Below are 22075 nucleotides of genomic sequence, written 5' to 3'. Positions count from 1 at the left end.
TGCAAGCCCTTTGCTATGTTTTTAATTCAAAACTCTGGCCCACACAACTCTGGAGGGAAGGTTAGTCCCCTGTCCCACCCCTTCCACGAAAGACCCCTCCCCTTCTGGGTATGGAGCTGGCCCGTGTACTAAAATTAAGTGGTCTCTCTGTGAAAATTATTGCCCATACCCGGTCTACTCTATGAGCTAGGGGTGTGATTTCCTTGCTTCTGTACACATACTTGCACTAGCCCTCATTGAACTAGCTCAGATATAAATATCAACAGTCCCAAGAGTAATGCAGCAGAGGCACAGTTAAGTTGTGCTGAACACATATCCCCAAGTTGCAGACAAGTTTGTATTTGGCATGGCTCAGCCTTGCCCTATAGTCACTACCAGTATGTGTACCAGTGTTTGTACACCAGCAGGGAAATCACACCCTCTAACATACTGGGGAACAATCCAGACTATGGGGGATTGTGCTGCACTTCCCTGCAGCCTTGGATGCCTTACCATGTTTTGCGGTAGTGGCTCCCATCTGAGCTGCTTGCAAACATCCTGTCAGCATCCCAATCACATTTAGGGTTGTGAACTTTCCTGACGGGACAGACTAAATGCCATTCACAGCAATGGCATCTGATTCTTTTGGTCAAGAAAGTTGGCAACCCTAGTGAGAGCACAGTATCACTGTCAGGCTGCAGTAACTGGCAGGCTTTCAGAATGTGACAAGGATTCCGAGATCCTGAAAGTTACTGCAGCCTGCTAGGGATACTGTGGCTCTCACCAGCCTTAGTTATACTGCAGGGTTGCCCCAACTCACCCTCAGTCGCGGATATTCCCAGGCCCCTCTTGGATAGTACAAATACATTGTTATTTTTAAGTGAATAATATGCCATTTTATTACCTTAAATCAGGAGTGGGGAACCAAAGGTCTGGTGGCCAGATGTGGCCTCTGCATTGCCTGGATCCATCCCCTGAGGCACAGAGCTCCCTCCCTAGCATTCGGCAGCCCACGCAGGTGCTACAGCCTTCCTCACAACCCCACTGCCACACCAGTGGGCTGAAGCACACCAAATCTTCTTAATCGGGGCCACATCAGTGATTTTTCTCTGTGGGTCAGTAGCCCTGACCCAAAAAAGGTTCCCCATCCTGGAGTTTAAGTGTGTTCAGTTAAACACACCAGATTAAATGACACAGTAAATCAAGTTTATTAACTACAAAGAGAAGGCTATTGAGTACAAGTAATGAGGCATAAAAGTTAGAAATGGTGACAAGAAAGATGAAGAAACAGTGCTCACTAACATCTACTTGAGAAACTAGCTTCATTGACAAACAAACTTTCTCACCACATGCTCCAGAAGATTACTGCTCAAACTTTAGAATCAGGACACTTCCTCAAGAGTTCAACAGATGTTTGCTTTTGTCTTCTGAGCTGTGGAGAATGAGGTGGACAGTGAGGGGCGTCCCTTGGGGGTGTTTGTCTCTCCTTTTAAATGTTTCCGTCCCTTTCTTGATAAACATTGCCATCTGAGAATAAGGAGCCAAAGAGAGACAGTGTGGCAGGATAGTCCCTGCAGGTTTTTTTTTCTCTTGCTTGATGACTCTCTTTACTGCTTAAATGCTAGTAAAGTCCAACATGCATTCCTTTGCTCAACACAGGTCTGTTTGACCACTTTGATACTACTTGAGTTTTAACGTGTATTTTTAACGTCATACCGGGGAATCTTATAACTTCACATGCAATGTTGCCGCATACTTTGTCAACAAATTACTATAATAGTGTGTAGTAGGGATGTAATAGTATAATCATTTAAATGGATAATTCATGCAGGTTAGGTCCATCAATGGCTATTAGCCAGGATGGGTATGAATGGTGTCTCTAGCCTCTGTTTGTCTGGATATGGGTGACAGGAGAGGGATCATGTGATGATTACCTGTTCTGTTCACTCCCTCTAGGGCATCTGGCATTGGCTGCCATCAGAAGACAGGATACTGGATTGAATGGATGTTAGGTCTGACCCAGTATGGCCCTTCTTATGTTCTAACTAATAACAATTAATGGTTAAATGCAGGTTCCTGGCCCTGCTTGTGGGAAGCCAGCTGCCACCCCAGAGCCCACAGCATGGGGCAGCAGCCGGCTCCCTAGAAGTCGGGCTGATGTCTGGGAGTTGGAAGCAGGTCCAAGAGGCAGCACATGCCAGCAGCAGCGCAGAGCAGCAGCCAGCTGCCCAGAAGTAAGGCTGCAGGTGAGACCTGCTGCTGCCCTGTGCACCTCCCTCTGTATCAGAGGAGGAGCACAGGGCAGCAGCCAGCTCCCTGGGAGCAGTGCCAGCAACAGGAGCTGGTACGTACTGGGAGCCAGCTTAAAAGCTAGCTTTTGGTGTGTACTGGATCCTGGAGAGCTGCCTGCTACCTCACACTGCAGGCTCTGCAATATAAAGTTTACGCTGCAGATCCTTTAGCGCAGCCAGCTCCCTGGGAGTGGGGCCAACCGCCTCTGTATCTGGGGACACAGCTGCCAGCCCACAATGTGGGCTCTGCAGTATAAGCTTTATATTGAAGAGGCTGCAATGTGAGATTTTCAGTGGTTACACGATTACCTAATTAACCACTTTGTAACATTCCTAGTGTGTAGGTGTGAACCATCACGCACACTTAATTTGTAATGTAGACATAGCCATAGACATATGAGTCCAATTATGAAGGCTTTGAAGGGAGAGAAAAATATACAACACATTCTAAAAACCTCTAATATTATTGGTTATATATTTTATACATGATAATCTGTGATTTTAAGGTTTGATATTTTAGGACCTATCAGAACAAGTAGCTGATATCTATCTTGTACCATGATATAAAGCTCTCTTTTCTAGCCCTGACACAGTTTTAAGATATTAGCCAATTAGCCCATCATAAGACAGGATTTTCAGGTCTCTCCTCCAAGTTGGTCTTCTCTCCTGAGCCTCCGGTCTCTCACTCCATCTCTTTTTCTCTCTCTCTCCTCCGACTGCCTCCCCCTCTCTCTCTCAGCTCTCCTCTGCCTTCTGCCTCTCTTTCCATCTCTCTCTTTCTCTTCTCCCCCTCCTGCCTCTCACTCTCTCTCCGCTCTCCTTTGTCTCCACTGGGGATGCACGCTCATCCAGGCCCCGCCCCCTGGGCGTTTACGTCACCGCCCCACCCCCCTTCGCCTCCCGCCGTGGTGCTTGGCTGACTTCTGCACCACTCAGCCGGGGCACCGTGCAGGAGCAAGGAGCACAAATGGCCTCTCTCTCTCTTCTCCTACTGCCTTTCCCTTTCTCTCTCTCAGCTCTTGTCTGCCTCCTGCCTTTCTCTCCATCTCTCTCTCTTTCTCTTCTCCCCCTCCTGCCTCTCACTATGTGTTTCTCTTCTCCTCCTCCAGCTGCGTCTCTCTCACTCTCTCTCTCACTGTCTTCCGCCTCCTCTGTTCTCCTCTCTGTCTCCTCTGTGTCTGCTCCACTTTCCTCCTTTTTAGTCCGGCGCCCTTTTCTGATGTCAGAGACACACACTCGTCCGGGCCACGCCCTCTGGCTGTTCCCTCTGGGCGGTCTGTTGCCTCCTGCCGTGGCAGTTGGCTGACTTCTGTGCCGCTCAGCCAGGCCGCCGCGTGGGAGCAAGCGGCACAAGCAGCCATTTGGGGTCCGTGCTCCCCATGCAGCACCCCCATGCTGCATGGGGAGCACGGACCCTAAATGGCTTCTTGCACACTGCTTGCCCCTGAGTGGCTCAGAAGTCAGCCAAGCACCACGACGGGAGGCAACAGCACCGCCCAGAGGGAACAGCCAGCGTTACAGAATCACAGACATTGGGCTACTATATATATGATTAGATCTAAATATTTTTCATTCTTTACTGCATCCAGTATACTTGGAGAGAGTTCTACATTTTGGTGGGGAGAAAGATATATTTGTCAGGTTGTTTCTAAATGTCAAGTAACCTTAATAAAAGGTAGTGCTACCTATCTGGACTGCAATATGGCAGTTTTTTGGACTTGCTCAGATGTTTAGAATGTTACAAGTTGTCTTGATGGAGCTGGGCAGAGTCAGGTGTAGTAATCAGAGGTATAGAATAAATGCAACTTATCACATACATCTACAGTTCATGGATCAAATTTCCTCATTTACACCAAGGCAATCCACCTGAATTCAGTGGGATCACAACTGTATAATTTGAAATAAGACTCGGCCCAAAGTTCGTTGCAAAGTTCTTTTACCAAGAGTTTATAGGATGCTAACGTGCTAGAAATATCTGACTCCATATATTGAAAATCAAAGCATATTTCTAACCAGACGAGGGCTTCACTTTCTTTGTAGAATTACTAGAATTTGATCATTAATATCGATTTTTGTACTTACTATGAAACAGCTAATGGCTTGTTTACAGGTGAAGAAAACTGGTGATTGCCATTAGATCAAAGGTGGGTGGAAGTTTATTGGTAGATGCAAGAACATAGCTATCTCAGTGCAAAATGGATAAAAACATTTCCAGAATCTGACAAACACATGAATGAATAATCCAAGTCAAATTAATATACCTAATCAGTTTTAATGACAATGTAAAGAAAGATATTATTCACCGTCTGGGAACTGAACTTGTTCATTCATAGTGACTTATAATTTTGTCTAATTAAAGCACCAATTTTTATATTTTGTCTAATTAAGCATAATTATAACCATTAATATAAGTGCAGGCTGGTTACAAGTTGCTTCCTTGTTCACAGCTTTGTCTGTTCTCTTTAGTACTGTTTTTAAGTAGGGCACTATGGCAGAAATCTTGTGTGGTTAGTGTTCTAAAATTTGACTAGAGAAAAATGACTCCAAATGCTCACCAGCGCTCCTCATTGCTAAAAGTAATGATTAACTTGTTTAGTTTCAAATATATTAGATGCTTCTGTTCTATTTACTGTAGTTTACAAACCATCTTCATGCAGAATATTTTTAATACCTTGCTAAGGTTTATTGTATTGCTAACAAACTTGCTGATTCTGAGCTTTGGATAACAGAGCCTAAAACAGATATCATTGATTGTTGCAATTTAAATTATTTGATTGTCCTTTAGCAGAATCAGATCTAGATCATTGGACATAAGTACCGGTATAAAATATATTAATGTGACGTATCAGGGAGACTTGTTCACAGCGTACTAGCAATGCCTATAAAGACTGAAAACGTATTTACCTTTTCCAGCTGATCACAAAACAGTGAATTGGATACATTTGGTTTGAAAAATCTAGGTTTTTTGTCTGTCCTGGCTCCCTATGACTCTAACAAAGTAGTGGGTCCTATTTTCTTTTGTTAGCAAAAGAAAAGTCTCAGTGTTACATGACCTGAAGAGGGAGCTTATGTCAATATAGTTGAGGCACTGCAGACTAGCAAATGAAATTAACTTTTGATTATAGCTTTGTATCCATGTTGTCAAGACAGCTGTAGGTGATTTCCTTTTCTAATATAATCTACTGGATATATCTGAAACCACATTTTGCATCTTTCAGCAGTGTAATTTTTATCTATAGTAATTTTTTTTTCAAATATTAACAGAATATAGCGGTAGCAACATTAATTTTGGCACAAGAAGAATTACTGAAAATCTCATTCACAAATTCCTTTACATGTATTATGCATCATTTGAGTACTAATAAGATCACATGCAGAATAGCATGTCGCTATCAGCCTTAGAGGAGAAATCAGTAGGATTTTTTTCTCTTTTTCATGGGCATCCGCTATGCTAAGTGGGGGAAGGCACTTACTCATAGAAGACAAAAACAACGTTTTAAACTCCAGAACATATGTAGCCTTTTAAGAGAAAAGTAAGCCCTTGATATTGGTGAGTGAACTGTGGAAGGTTAGAATCCACCTGAATACTGTGATTGAAGAAAATATTCTTTACCCCAGGGGTTCCCAAACTTTTTGACACAGGGACCAGTAAATCTATTCACGAGCTTTCGGAGGACCGGTAACATTCATTTGCATGTTTGCATATTCATTAAGCAAATGACAAATATGCAAATACGTTGTTTTTGATCCTCCCAAAGCCCCCAGAGCCAACTTTAGCAAAGCTTTTCATACGGCCACCCACAACATTCTTACCAGCAAGTTAAAGGAATATGGATTGGAAAAATGGACTGTAATCCAATAAAACCCTGCACCACCACATCGTGTATTGAAAAGGGGCTCATTTATTTTCAGAAAGCTAACACCATCTTTGGAATTTTTTTATCCATATTCTCATTCCAGATGGTGAATGCACCAGGTTCTCTCCATTCTGACACATTGTAGGGCCTTTAAACTTCACTGTCAGCAGTGGTGATATTTAAAAGGCACTGCTTCTAAATTTTTATTCAGGATCTGCGTGCACCCTAAACTGTCCCGCTCCCCGCTGGCTGATTCTCTCTTCAGCTGAAAGAGAGGTTATATACTATACCAAATCCTCATAGCAGTTCCCCTTCTTAATCGGTATCACCTCTACTTTATCCAGATCAAAATTAAACCCTCTGGCTTTCATCCTAGTCACTATGGGCACGTTTACACAGCAGTGTTATTTCAGAATATCTGATGTTATTCTGAAATAACATAGTCTGTGTCTACACTACAAGCAGTTATTTTAACATAATGTCAAAATAATGTCAAGCTGAAGGAGTTCTTACTCCGAATCCTGTAACTCTCATTTTGAAGCATAAGGGAAATTGGAGGAAGAGTACTCTTCCTTGGACTTCCTGCTGTGTAGACTGTTCCAAAAGCTGAAACAAGCTATTTCAACTTAAGTTACACAATTGACATAGCTCAAGTTGCATAGCTTATTTCAGGTTTAGCCCCACTGTGTAGACATGCCCTACCAGATATTGGAGAAGCGGAGAGAAGAATGAATCTGGATTTGATGAAAAGGCGATGTGGAGCTAAGTACCATCATAGCACTTACATATAGACAAACATATTTTTCTAAACAGCAAAGTTATTTCAGAATAATGTTCCTATATTGTGATACTGGTTTCACTTCTCATTAAGTTTGGAAGGCTCAGTATTTACACTGTTAAAGTGTCAACATTGTTGAGCAATCCTAAAAAAGTAAAGTACAATAAGTAGTCTTGAGAAAGAAAATTCCTTTTTTTTAAATATGTGTTCCTTGAGGTTTCTGGTGACAATTTCCCTTGATTTGTAAACATAAGAGAACAGCTCCTTCTATTTTGCTATGGAAATCTCTGTTATGATTAATTTAAGAAAAGTAATTTTGCTGGAATTAGCATGACTGACAGCTGAGCAGGATGTCCCAGTGCTCTCTTGTGAGGAAAAAGTCTGAGTGAGATAAGGACACACACACACACACACACACACACACACACACACATGCACACACACAAATATAGTGAAGTATTTCACACATGCACACACACAAATATAGTGAAGTATTTATAGACAATTACAGAATGTTATTATAATTCATGTGTTGCACTTCCTGTTGAAATTTAATGGGCAAAATTACTATTTTCTATTAGTAGTTGTAATATTAATAATATTGAATTTCTTAACCAAATCCATATTACTGGCTTCCTGTGGTAATAGGAAGATAGGCTTAGGTGAGGAGATTCAGTTATTTGGATGTAATCACCTTTGTGGCCAGCCAAGTTGGCTCTTATAAATGGGGAAAAATAAAGTCCCATTTATGTCATATTACTGCATGGTGAGTATTGAGACAGAGAGAGAGAGAGATGACTTCTGTAAGGATACAAGGGCTGAGACTCTCAACTAGATCAATCACATTCTTTTGACTAAATTTTTTTTATGTCAGAAAATGATGTTTTGTCTAAATCAAATAGTTCCAGGTTTCATAGAAGTATAGCTGTATGGACAGAATTTTTATCAAGAATAGCCAGTATCCCAGTGGTTAGGTGACTCATCTGGGATGTGAAAGAAACAGTTTCCACATTTTAACTATCACTAATTTCACAACCTCATCATTTTTTGGGGGAAAAAAGAATTGTTTCTGGCCACCTCTACCCTCCAAAAATATCTTGTGCCGGTCAGACTACAAGATGGTTTGGTATATGGCTTAGTAGTTTTCAGGTGTGTCCAAATATAACTGCAAGATGGTTTACTTAAAACTATGCTGCTGCAGACAGCTGACCCTATTCAAGTCTCCTTTGTCCATGGATATTGTGGATATGAGGTACAGCAATGGTCCTTGGATTGGATGCCTCAGATGGGGCTATGTCAATCATTATTATGGCCAGTTGTTTAGGGACATACCACTTTGCTGGGATTAAGGGAGTCATAGAACTCTTTTGTTTATTGGAGGGAAAATACCAGAGGCAATGACAAGGATCTATTAGTAGTAACATAGAATTACGGTAAGGGATCTGATGGGTTCCATAGAGGTGAACCAAAGACAGCAAGACCAGGGCATTGCTCTGAGAGGAAGTTACATTGGTAGGTATTAGACTGTCTGGCAGAGGCGAAGAATTATTGTATCTAATTAGTCTGTTTTGGAATTGATAGACAGAGGCTGGGTGAGGTAATATTTTTTTTATTGGACTAACATTTATTGGTGAAAGAAACAAGGTGTTTAGCTTATGCTGGATTCTGACTGGGTACTTAGAATGTCACATATAACTACAAGGTGGAACAAATTGTTAAGAAAAAGGAGTTAGCATATATTGGGAGACATTATTCAAGATGCAAGTAACAGTTAACTCTTCTATAGTCCTAGGACAAAGGAGGGGTTCACATTGTAATGAGTCATCAATCCAGTTGAGTCACATGACATACATGGAATTAGATTTTTCTCTTTTGTAAGAGCCACCTTGTCTGGCCACAAGGGTGGGTATATCAGAGTAACTGCATCCACACACTTAAGCCTATTTTACCACAGTGCAGAGTCAGTACAATGAATTTGGTTAAGAAATCCAATAGTAAACTTTGAGTTCATGATTTTAAGGCTTCAGATTTGTCTTAACTGTTCAGGTTTCCTTTTGAATACAAGGATCAAGAGATCAGATATGGATTGATTGTTTTGTGAAAAATGTTTGCCTACATGTGATATGCTGTTTTTGTCTTTTATCATTTTTCTAGGTTACTTCATTTGTGCATGTAGTGATTGTTTCATTTCACCTGCATAACCGTTATTGGGACATTTAATGCACTAGATAAGTTAAAGCACATATTCTAATAGTCATGTGGATTTTGAAACATGTGTTGCAGAGGTTATTGATCATCATAGCAGTGGAGATACGTCTACAAGTTTTGGATCTGTTCTAACAACATCTGTGCTACTTTGAGGGTGTTTTCTAGTCCATGTGGCCTTTACTTCTGATGATGATTTTGGCATGATGCAGGGCATTGTCAGAAGAAGAGGTCTGGAAAATATTTTTTTTCAGGATGGTCATTGTATGGGTTGCAATTGTTTAATGATAGTCCATATAAGGTGGTAGGTGATGACTAGTTGTGGAGTCTCTTTGTTAAGAGAAGGTAGTTTTAAATATGTTAAGATGTGTAGCTAAGACTTTCTCCTTGGATTACATTTTATGGTAACTGAGTGCCTGGTTGTAGACAACAGATTTCATGTTTCGGATTATTACTGGATCTGTGAAGGTTGGTGTAGTGATCCTTGTGTTTATTATATGTAGTTGCCTGTAGGGTGCATTGTTGAAAACCTGAACTGAGGAAGTGGGTCTGGCCCACGAAAGCTCATCATCTAATAAACCATCTTGTTAGTCTTTAAAGTGCTACATTGTCCTGCATTTTGCTAGAAATAGGGTACATTTTGGACAATACTGTGTATAGATTAACTGAGAGAAAGGCATAGGAGAGTCTATCTTTTTGCAAATACTGAAAAGATAAATCAAAGGATGTTTGCCAATCCACAACTAATATAGCCATTCCAGCATCTATCCAACTTTCAAATGTGTTTACTAAAATGATAACATGCTAAGTATGTAAGGGTATGTCTACACTACAAAGTTAATTCAAACTAACAGACGTTAGTTCGAATTAACTTTGATAGGCGCTACACACGCAAACCGCTAGTTCGAACTTAATTCGAACTAACAGAGCACTTAATTCGAACTAGTAAACCTCATTCCACGAGGACTAACGCCTAGTTCGAATTAAGTACTTCGAATTAAGGGCTGTGTAGCCACATAATTCGAACTAGTGGGAGGCTAGCCCTCCCCAACATTCCCTGGTGGCCACTCTGGGCACCACCAGGGAAACTCTTCTGCCCCTCTCCCGGCCCCGGAGCACTTAAAGGGGCATGGGCTGGCTACGGTGCCCATGCCCGGTGCAAGCCGGCCAGCACCCAGCCAGCAGACCCTGCACCTGGCACGGCATGAGCCAGCCACCTGCTGCCACCCAGCCTTCCGCCTCTTCCCGGGACCAGGCTGGTGGCTCCCAGGAGCCTGCCCAGGTCTGCAAGAGGCGGGTGCCCACCTGGTCTAGTGCAGACATCATGGACCTCATCCACAACCTCCGCATTAGGCACAGGAAAGTGGCCGTCTAGAGCAAGATAGCTGCCAGCCTGGCCACCCAGGAGGAGGTTTGCATGAAAATCAAGGTGGTCCACTGAGACCCCCGACCCTGAGCCCTCAGCTTAGAATGGCCGTCCTGGGTCAGACCAAAGGTCCATCTTGCCCAGTAGCCTGTCTGCCGACAATGGCCAACACTAGATACCCTGGAGGGGATGGACCGAAGATAATGACCAAGCCATTTGTCTCGTGCCATCCATCTCCAGCCTTCCACAAACAGAGGCCAGGGACACCATTCCTACCCCCTGGCTAATACCACTCCATGGACCCAACCTCCATGACTTGATCTCACTTCTCTTTAAACTCTGTTCTAGTTGTAGCCTTCACAGCCTCCTGCAGCAAGGAGTTCCACAGGTTGACTCTTTGCTTTGTGAAGAAGAACTTTCAGTTATTAGTTTGAAGCCTGCTACCCATTCATTTCATTTGGTGTCCTCAAGTCCTTCTATTATGGGAACTAATGAAGAACTTTTCTGCATGCACCCTTTCCACACCTCTCATACTTTTAGAGACCTCTATCATATCCCCCCTCCGTCTCCTCTTTTCTAAGCTGAAAAGACCCAGTCCCTTTAGCCTCTCTTCATATGGGACCTGTTCCAAACCCCTGATCATTTTAGTTGCCCTCCCCTCTCCCATCCTCTCTCTTCCCCTCTCCCACCTTCTTTTCCCAGTTTCCCCGAGTTTTGTTCAATAAAGACAGATTCTATTTTTGAACACATGTGTCCTTTATTTTGTACATCAGGAAGGGGGGCTAGGGAGGGGTAAGTGGAAGGAGGTGAGGGAGGAATGGGGTACGAGCCCCCGATGGGGAGGACTGGGCTGCCTTTGTGGGCTCCTCAGGGTGGAAACTCTCCTGAAGCCCCTTGATTGACCCCCCCTCCGGATGGCAGCCTGCGGCAAGTGCAGCCGGGCTGATGGCCGAGTGCTGTGATGTGCCCAGTGTGGGCACTCCGGGCACTCCAAGCCAGGACTGCTTTGCAAGCGGGGAACCCCTGAGTACTGTCTGTCCGGGGTGGGGGTCGGGTTCCTTTAAGCACAGCCCTCGGCTAGCCTGAGGCAGCAGCTTCACGCTCTAAGTCCTAATCTGATGCCCTGCTGGCACTGCTTCCGGCCATCCTTAACCTCAGTTCAGGGTCCACTCAGTGTGGACATGCTAGTTCGAATTAGCAAAACGCTAATTCGAACTAGTTCTTAAGTCTAGATGCGCTAATTCGAATTAGCTTAGTTCGAATTAACTAATTTAGTTCGAATTACTGCTGTAGTGTAGACATACCCTTGTTGTGTATGGAGTACTTGCAAGCTAGAACAAGACAGGAGCTATACATTTTTCAATTGCTTAAATACCTATAAGCTGTACTGTCTTCTTGTTTCAGTGACCAGGTATTTGAAATTGGAATATTGGATATCTTTGGGTTTGAGCAATTTCAGAAGAATACCTATGAACAGGTAAGTTGCTTTATTTTCCGGGATTGATTGCATATATAAATGCTGCTTAGCTGATAATTTTTTTAAAACAAAAACAAGCATTTGCACCATCTGAAAACAAAGTCACACATGGGAGAAAATTGCTGCTCTCAAAATAAATTCTTTGCATTCTTCCAGTGTGGCTCTGAATCTAGTAAACATCTAGCATAATTGCATGGGAGAACAATAAACTCTGCTTTGGAAAATATTCTCAGAGAATTACTTGTTGTCTGGTTTCTTACTTATGGAACTGATACTTCAACTAGGTCATTGAGTGGGAGGATAGTAGACAGGATTAGAAGTAAGATCAAGAGGTCAGCAGATGCTTTGGATAAAGAATAGAGTGAAAATATTGCTTTACGCTCAGTGCTATTATTGGCAGATTCACCTCTGTATACTACTACATGTGACTTTTAAAAAAGCTGAATTATGGTAAATATAAAAAAGGAAGGCTTCTGGATTGGTTTTAGGAAGGTGGGGGTTGAAGAAATACTCTAAGGGTATGCATTAGCCACCCTAGTTCGAACTAGGGTGGCTAATGTAGTCATTCGAACTTGCAAATGAAGCCCAGGATTTAAATATCCCATGCTTTATTTGCATGTTGGCAGGCGCTGCCATTTTTAAATGCCCAGTAGTTCTTTGCAAGAGGAGTAACGGTAGTCCGAATTATGGGCTTTAGTCTGAACTACCTAGCCCCTGCCGCATGTAGCCACTGCTACCTAAGGTTCCACCTCTATGCCCAAGGGCCTCACCGCTGGCCTCAGAGTCTCAGCTACTGGCCCCTTATGCAGGGTCCCAGCCATTGGCCCCATTGCCGCTGCCTGGCATTCTGGCTGCCAGTCCTACTGCCAGCACTCCAGGTCATGGATTGTGGCTCCACAGCTACCCCCAGCTGTGGCCCCAACCTGGGGCAATAATGAGTGTGGACAGAGTAATGGGAGTGTAGCTCAGCACCCTGACTGTAAAAATTGTTTCATGCACCTCTGCCTATGGACAGGGCAGGAAACCTAGGGATTAGCTAGGAAAGGCTATCTTGTGGGAAGTGTGTGCTGTCTACTTGTCCAGCCTGTGGAAAGTAGTGCAAGCATCATTGTTTTGTGTTATTCGGAATCTTGCATTTTCTGTGTGTTTGTATCTTCTCTGAGTTTAGTAGCAGGACTGGGATATATTGTTAACACTGTGCACCACAGGAGGGAGGAAGTCACCACTCCTGCTACATTCATAACTTGAAGGACACATGGCTGTGCTATTCTGCTTTCAGAGTGTGCCAGAGAAGAAGGGCAACCCCTTCTTCCTCCTGGTTCTCATTCATACTTGTGATAAGGTAGCAATTTCCTAGTTCACAGGTACCTAAGCTATAATGGTGTTGATGTAGGGCAAATTCTTTAGTCTAGAGCAAGTCGCCACAAAACGACAGTTTCATTTCCAAAAATTGTTCGTCTATATTTCTCATGCTTAGTTAAAGGGATTTTAAAGCCATTTTCTCTTATTTTTAGCATTTTCTAAGAACTAGTGTTGTTGTATAGGAAATCTTATTTATTTACAATGTGGTAGTATGGCATGCAGAGGCACCCCTTGTGGACCTTTCACATGCCACCAACCATCAGGTCTCTCCATGTGGAAGAAATCTCTCTCATCAGTGTTTTCTTAGGTGGAGTCCAACCTACCAGCTAATTATCCTTTCCCTCAGAGAGACTGGAGGGTTTTATCCCTGAAATATTCTTATACAAAAAACAAACCCAGTATTGGGCCTCCCTCCAGTCTTCTCACTCTGGGTATGTCTACACTACAGCGCTAGTTCGAACTAACTTAGTTCGAATTAGTTAATCATTCGAATTAGTTAATTCGAACTAAGCTAATTCGAACTAACGCATCTAGAACTAAAAACTAGTTCGAATTAGCGTTTTGCTAATTCGAACTAGCAAGTCCACATTGAGTGGACTCTGAACAGGGCTTAAGGATGGCCGGAAGCAGTGCCGGCAGGGCATAAGAGGAGGACTTAGAGCATGGAGATGCTGTCTCAGGCTAGCCGAGGGCTGTGCTTAAAAGGTCCCGACCCCCACCCCGGACAGACAGTTCTAAGGGGTGCCCCGCTTGCAAAGAAGTTCTGGCTTGGAGTGCCCGGAGTACCCACACTGGGCACATCACACCACTCGGCCATCAGCCCGGCTGCACTTGCCGCAGGCTGCCATCTGGGGAGAGGAGGTAATTGGGGGGCTGCAGGAGAGCTTCCACCCCCAGAAGCCCGCAGAGCCAGCCCAGTCCTCCCCATCGGGGGCTCGTACCCCATTCCTCCCTCACCTCCTTCCACTTACCCTTCCCTAACCCCCCTTCTTATTGATGTACAAAATAAAGATAACGTTTCTTCCAACATTGATTCTGTCTTTATTGAAAAAAACTGGGGGAGACTGGGAAAAGGAGGTGGGAGAGGGGAAGAGAAAGGCTGGGAGAAGGGAGGGCAACTAACATGATCAGGGGTTGGGAACAGGTCCCAGATGAAGAAAGGCTACAGAGACTGGGACTGTTCAGCTTAGAAAAGAGGAGATGGAGGGGGGACAGGATAGAGATCTCTAAAAGCAGGGGTTGGGAGGAGAGGGTGTATTCAGAAAAGTTCTTCCTGAGTTCCCATAAAGAAGGACTAGAGGACACCAAAGGAAAGGAATGGGTAGCAGGCTTGAAACTAGTAAGAGAAAGTTGTTCTTCACAAAGCAAATAGTTAACCTGCGGAACTCCTTGCTGCAGGAGGCTGTGAAGGCTACAACTAGAACAGAGTTGAAAGGGAAGTGAGATCAAGTCATGGAGGTTGGGTCCATGGAGTGCTATTAGCCAGGGGGTAGGAGTGGTGTCCCTGCCCAAAGTTTGTGGAAGGCTGGAGAGGGATGGCACGAGACAAATGGCTTGGTCACTGTCTTCGGTCCATCCCCTCCAGGGTCCCTAGGGTTGGCCGCTGTCGGCAGACAGGCTACTGGGCAAGATGGACCTTTGGTCTGACCCAGGACGGCCATTGTAAGCTCAGGGCTCAGTGTGGGGGGTCTCAGTGGACCCCCTTGATTTTCATGCACACCTGCTCCTGGGTGGCCAGGCTGGCAGCTCTCCTGCCCTAGCCGGCCACTTTCCTGTGCCTAGTGCGGAGATCGTGGACGAGGTCCACGATGTCCGCACTAGCCCAGGAAGGTGCCCGCCTCTTGCGGTCCAGGGCAAGCTCCCGGGAGCCGCCAGCCTGGTCCCGGCAAGAGGGGGTGGGCTGGGGGGCATCGGGTGGGTGGCTCTGTGCCGTGCCAGGTGCAGGGTCTGCTAGCTGGGTGCTGGCAGGCTTGCACCTGGCACGGGCACCGTAGCCAGCCCGTGCCCCTTTAAGGGGGCCGGGGCCGGGAGGGGGGCATAGAGTTTCCCTGGTGTTGGCCAGAGTGGCCACCAGGGAAACCTGGGGAGGGCTAGCCTCCCACTAGTTCGAACTAAAGGGCTACACAGCCCTTAGTTTGAACTAGCTAGTTCGAACTAGGCGTTAGTCCTCGTAAAATGAGGTTTACCTAGTTCGAACTAAGCGCTCCGCTAGTTCGATTCAAATTCGAACTAGCGGAGCGCTAGTGTAGCACCTATTAAAGTTAGTTCGAACTAACTTTGTAGTGTAGACATACCCTCTGTTATTTCCATTGGGTATGGTTCATATACTGTCTGGTTTTGTAAAGCGCTCACTCCTTGGACTCCAACTGAACCTTCCTGGGGGCTACTCTGGCTAGCAGGCCTGTCTCTCCTTAATTGTATACCCAAAGCACCTTCTGAGCACAGCTCCATCATCCTTACTGACCAGTCCTATTATTCCCACGCCCTACAATGTTGGAACTGGCTGAAGATACAGTGGGACAGGGTTAGGTGGCCCCGTAAGCTTTCTTTAACCTCTTCTCTACTGGTCTGGGGCCTCCTTGCTCCATCACAAACTTTTTATCGTGTTCTTTTCTATACAGTTCATATTACTAAAACATGGTGTGTGTTTTTTTCTTTTTGTGAAACAATTTTTTAAAATGTCCTTAAAATAAAAGATGTAGGCCTGGATCCAAAAGGACATAGGGTATGTCTACACTACCCTCCTAGTTCGAACTAGGAGGGTAATGTAGGCATACCGCGCTTGCAAATGAAGCCCGGGATTTGAATTTCCCGGGCTTCATTTGCATAAACTGGGCACCGTCATTTTTAAATCCCTGCTCGTTCGAACCCCGTGCCGCGCGGCTACATGCGGCACGAATTAGGTAGTGGAATGAGGAGTAACGGTAGTTCGGACTAGGAAGCCTAGTCCGAACTACCTAGTTCGTGCTGTGTGTAGCCGCGCGGCTATTATCTGAAGACAAGTTTATCCCAAACTTCCAAGTGTTAGATAAAATCTTTGGGTAACTGGGGTACAACTGCACCCAAAATTCCCATATGCCTATTTCTATCTATATCTGTGGAGGGAAAAGGGCGATAAAAAGAGTAACAGCAATATAGATTTTAAAAGTGTTATCATTGGGAACATTTAACCATTACTGTCCCTCATTGCAAAGTGGCTAGCTTTTTCATTTAATTTTTCTTTAAATTTAAGTTAACCTATTTTAAAACAATATACAAATAATTCTGAAATTTTTAAATTTTGCTTCAGATTTACTGTAAGAAAATGCATTCTTCTCATGATGTATTTGCTTGCTTTTATGAAAAATATGTTAGTCTTTCCAAGAAAGATTAAAATACTCCAATTGTCTAAATCTACCAGACGGGGACATTTAAAGTTGTTTTGAATTTCTTTCATTTTTTTAAAACAGACCAATAGGGCTTTCAGTCTAACTGTTAAAAAATAACAATATGTTATTAAATGGTATGTGAAATTTAGACAGCTATTATAAAACAAGTGCTGTTAGAAGGTGCATCATATGTCTCTTTGAAAGGAAGAAAGACAATTTAGGTCATATAACACGATCATTCTATAGAATGTGATAGACTGAGAAGCTGCTAAAGTATTGAAATGCCAAAGGCTAACAATGAATGAGTCTACTGATAGTTAATGAACAATGAACAGGATGATAGATGCCAGGGAACTGGGAAAAAAAGTTAATTATCTCCACACCAAGAACTTAATAACTTCTGAAACCAAGACGATTATGACTGGTCACTAACTAGGAGATGAGTTTCACAAATCACATCAAAGAAGAAATCTTCAATGTTAAAGCCAGTACTGGATATACTGTTTCATTTTTATTTGTTTAGCATCAATAGGCCTTCATTTTAAACCACATAAATCTTCACAATAGGAGGTCAAGTCATTCTTTCTGGAACAACATTAGCAAAACAGTGTACATAGATAACTAACAGTGACTGCATTTGAGGCGCATAGTAGAAAACTATTGCACAAGTTAAAAAACTGAGAGATGTTGTAATAATATGAAAAGACGCAGGCTAAGAGCATTACTGATCACTGGAAATTATATTTCCAATACTAGATCAAGAGAATCATGGAATAATTTGTTCTATGAGCTTTAAAGCTCGTTTTTAAATGCCCTGATGCATGTTTTTAGCTCCTGTTGTCATTTGATTCTCCCTGTTAGTTTTAGTAGTCTCACAATAAAAGCAGCAGCACTTTTAGCTGAAAAGTACCTGAATCTATTTTTTCTCATACGTTTTGTAGTACTTTTATATTCTGTTCTATTCTGTTTTCACTAAACCTCCCTCTCCCTAAATACTGGAGGTATATGCTTTTGCTGAGGTATTTAATATTATTTTATTTATTATGAATGGTATTCCCAAAGTCCCATTAGAGGGTACGTCTAGACTACAGGCTTCTGTCGACAGAACTTTTGTCGACAGATACTGTTGACAAAGCTTCTGTCGACAGATACTGTCAACAAAGCTTCTGTCAATAAAGAGTGTCTAGACTACATCCAGTTCTGTCAACAAAGCAAGCCGCTTTGTTGACATGACAGTGTAGATACAAAGGACAGTGTAGATGCAATAATGCCTTCTGTCAACAGAACTCTGTCAACAAAAGGTATTATTCCTCATAGAATGAGCAGTTGACAAAACTGCTGAGTTATGTCGACAGAACTCAGCCACAGCGTAGACACAGGTAAAGTTTTGTCGACAAAAGTCCACTTTTGTCGACAAAACCCTGTAGTCTAGACACACCCTAAGAGTGAAGCTCAAATGAGTTATGAGCTGCACAAACACATAGGTAGAAAATCTTCTTACCCAAAAATATGTGCAATCTAATTAAAGAGAAGACACATCAAATTAATGTAATAAGCAGTGGGAGAGAGTGTGGGTGAGGTTATCTGACACTGTTATTTTATGTCATTTCCCAATACATTTGTTTCCTACAATGTTGCCAAGAAGAACCCAAAATATAAGAACCACCAGGCATAGTGCTTTAAGAGTAAGATTCACATCACATCTATAAAGTCTGAGTAACAGGGCTTTCTACAAGGGGTTGACAAAGGTGAAATAGTCACCCATAATCTGGGAATGGAACAAATGTCGTACAGTCCTTCCTTTCCCCTGTACCCAGTAATTCAGACAATAGAATAGCAACACAGCGTAGTTTTTGAATAGCACTTTTCATCTGCAGATTTCCATGCTTTACAGAGGAGGGTATGTATAAGAACCTCCATATCACAGATGGGGCAGTAGAGTCCAAGGTTACACAAGTGACAGAACAAGGCACAGGATCCAGAACTCTGACTCTCAGTCCCATGCATTATTCACTGGACTATACTGGACCACTCCGTAGGTGAGGCATTAGGGCTCTGGGGCAAGCATGGATCATCACTCTTCCCTGGATCATGCTGCATTTTTCATCAGTCTCTGTGGAGTTAGTTCAGAGCCATTCTCAGGCATGCAGGGAATGCACAAGTCTACTTACATGGCTACTCTTCTCAGGGTTCCCACTTTGTTAGATACAATATGGAATTTAAGTGGCACAGGCCAACTGCGCTTAAAGGAATTTCATCATACATTCATCAATAAGCATGGAATGCAATTACATTTCTCAATGTATTTCCATGTATTTCCTCTTCAGCTACAGCTTGCTGAGACTTGTGTTTTAGGATTGAATCATGTGACCTATCTTTGTCAATGTAGTCATTCAAACTATATTAGATTACATCTCTATTTGCCTCGGCTATTTTCTAGAAATCTAACAGTGTATACTCAGTAGGGAGAGAGATGTAACGAGAGACGATGTTATACGGCCCAACAGAGAATATCCATTATATTTTACAAATTATCTACTGTCTTTACACCTTGTCTGACAGCTCCATGAGGAAGGCTTGAAAGGACATGTGAACAGGTGTGATGTGCCCAGTTCTGCTTTCAGGCCAGGAGGAGCATTCCCACACTTTTTTTTCAGAGTCCATATCTAGGGATTTGCAGGGATATAGCCATCATCCCACTTTTTTCTGCCTTAGCCAACCAAGTTGGACCAGCACGGGGCCAGCAAAATGGGGCAGGGTGCCCATCCTTAAAAGTGCTGTTGCTGCTATGGCAGAGAAGAGAAAATACAATGACCCGGAGCACAGTGCCTCAGGGAGCAGCTGCAAGTATTTCATTCCCCTCAGTCCAAAGATGACTAATGACTTAACACTCCATTTGGGGCTTTAACATTCAAAAACAATATTTGTCAGTTAAATGAAGATCTACCACCCTATGTTCACAATTAGATTTTAATGTCTTATGCTTCAATTTGTATTTGGGGTTGATTGTCTCACCTCCTTCTATGCTGTCTGTTTACTGCTCTGGCCACTAATCTCTGCTGCCACCCCAATCTGTTTGATCTGTTTTCTTCTTTTCTACTCATTTCTCTCTTCTTGCTTGATTATTATTAGGACATATCTAACCTTCCCAAGAAACCAGTTATTTTGAAAAGTGAAAATATCAAAGCATGTACAAGATGTCCAACATTAAAATAGGGGTTTTTTTTAATGTTGGGCACATCATATTTGGAAATAAAATAATTGATCTGAAATTTAAGCTTGCCAACTTGATTCTGTTTGTGATGGATGGTATACCATAGAGTGGAAATGATCAACAAACTTGATACATATCTTTCCACAGTGGCATCCATTTTTACACAGCAAATGTTTGATTTGTTGAGAAGCAACTGAAGTTAGAGAGTAGAAAATTTGGAGCCAGCTTGAACTGTTTAATTCCAGATTCTTTTAAAGAAAGATTGTTATTATTATTATTTAATTTATATATCTTCAAAATAACTGAGAGAAATATTCTGCTCCTTTCTACAGCACTATGCAGGTCACCAATATTTATATTAGAAGCTTAACACAATATTTTGTTTCTGTTGAACTGTGTTTTTGGCATATAGAATGGTGGTGAATTTGAAAGAGGCAGGTAGCTAGGGTTACACTGATCATGACATGATAGAGTTTATGATTCTAATGAATCATAGGAGAAAAACAGTACAATAAATTAAAAATGAATGTCAAGAAGACAGAGTTTAGCAAATTCAGGGAGTTGGTAGGTAAAATCTCACAGAAAGAACATCTAAGGGTATGTCTACACTACCCCGCTAGTTCGAACTAGCAGGGGTAATGTAGTCATCCGCAATTGCAAATGAAGCCCGGGATTTGAATTTCCCGGGCTTCATTTGCATGAAGCCATCCGGCGCCATTTTTAAATGCCGGCTAGTTCGAACCCCGTGCCGCGCGGCTACATGGAGTAGCTAGTTCGGATTAGGTTTCTAATCCGAACTAGCCGTTCTCCTCATGGAATGAGGAGTACAGCTAGTTCGGATTAGGAAGCCTAATCCGAACTAGCTACTCCATGCCGCGTGTAGCCGCGCGGCACGGGGTTCGAACTAGCCGGCATTTAAAAATGGCGCTGGACAGCTTCATGCAAATGAAGCCCGGGAAATTCAAATCCCGGGCTTCATTTGCAATTGCGGATGACTACATTACCCCTGCTAGTTCGAACTAGCGGGGTAGTGTAGACATACCCTAAGGAGGAAAACAGTTCAAGAGAGTTGGCAGTTTTTCAAAAAGACATTATTAAGGGTGTAAGAGCAAACTATCCCTCTGTGTAGGAACGATAGGAAGTATGGTGAAAAAGTCTATACAAAAGTGGAAACTAGGTCAAATTACAAAGGATGAATATATACAAACAACACGTGTACAGAGACAAAATTAGAAAAGCCAATTCACAAAATGAAATTAATCTCTCTAGAGACATAAAGAATAACAAGATAACATTCTACAAATATATTACAAACCCAAGCAAGACCATGGATAGGACAGTTATTTAGTGAAGGGACAAATACTCTGCCATGATAATGCCTCAGTTGGAGTATTGTGTCCAATTCTGGGTGCCACATTTCAGGAAAAAGATATATGAATTGGAGAAAGTCCAGAGAAGAGCAACAAAAGTGATTCAAGGTCTAGAAAACATGATAAATAAGGGAAGATTGAAAAATGGGTGTGTTTAGTCTGGAGAAGAAAACACTGAGGGAGGACATGATACCAATTTTTAAATACATAAAAGATTGTTACTAGGAAGAAAGAGAAAAATTGTTCTCCTTAAGCTCTGAGGATAGGACAAGAAACAGTGGTCTTAAATAACAGCAACGGTAGGTTAGGTTGGATGGTAGGAAAAATTTGCTTGCTATCCAAATGGTTAAGCACTGAAATAAATTGCCCTGTTACTGGAGATTTTTAAGAGGATGTTAGGCTATGCCTACACTATATGATCTGTTGGAAAAAGGTACACAAATTGCACTCCACGATTTGCATACCTTTTTCCAATAGTTTTTTAGGAAGAAGCTTTTTCAAAATTTGGCCCATCTACACTGAGCAACATTTCGGAAAATTTCCTCTTTCAGAAGAAACCTTCTTCTTCGTGAAAGGAGGAAGACAGGGCTTCTGAAAGAGCATGTCTGCTCTTCCACACAAAAAAAGTGGGCTGTGGTGTATGAAGGACTCAGGGCAGGGAGGTTGATGGTGTATGATGGGCTCAGGACACAGATTTGCAGTGTGTGGATGGTGCAGGAGTGTTGTAGCAGAAGACTGAGGATATGGGGGTGCAAGAGTTTGGGGATGTGAGAGGCTCAGAACAGGGCGTTCCAGTGTATGATAGGCT

General features: G+C 42.8%; 1 protein-coding gene across 4 annotated transcripts in view; it reads left to right on the top strand.

Moving 5' to 3' along the window:
• Positions 1-22075, top strand: part of MYO16 (myosin XVI) — a 518064-nt gene that overhangs the window by 356701 nt on the left and 139288 nt on the right. For all 4 annotated transcript variants that reach the window (XM_075918615.2, XM_075918604.2, XM_075918634.2 and 1 more), the window contains exon 21: positions 11881-11953. In XM_075918615.2, coding sequence (XP_075774730.2) covers positions 11881-11953 — 73 coding nt within the window. The remainder of the gene's footprint in view (positions 1-11880; positions 11954-22075) is intronic.

The sequence above is a fragment of the Pelodiscus sinensis genome, chromosome 1 (assembly GCF_052426305.1).
Source record: "Pelodiscus sinensis isolate ZL-2025 chromosome 1, ASM5242630v1, whole genome shotgun sequence".
Classification (NCBI taxonomy): Eukaryota; Metazoa; Chordata; order Testudines; family Trionychidae; genus Pelodiscus; species Pelodiscus sinensis.
Note: the sequence above shows the minus strand (reverse complement) of the source record. Positions and strands in the feature narration are given on the sequence as shown.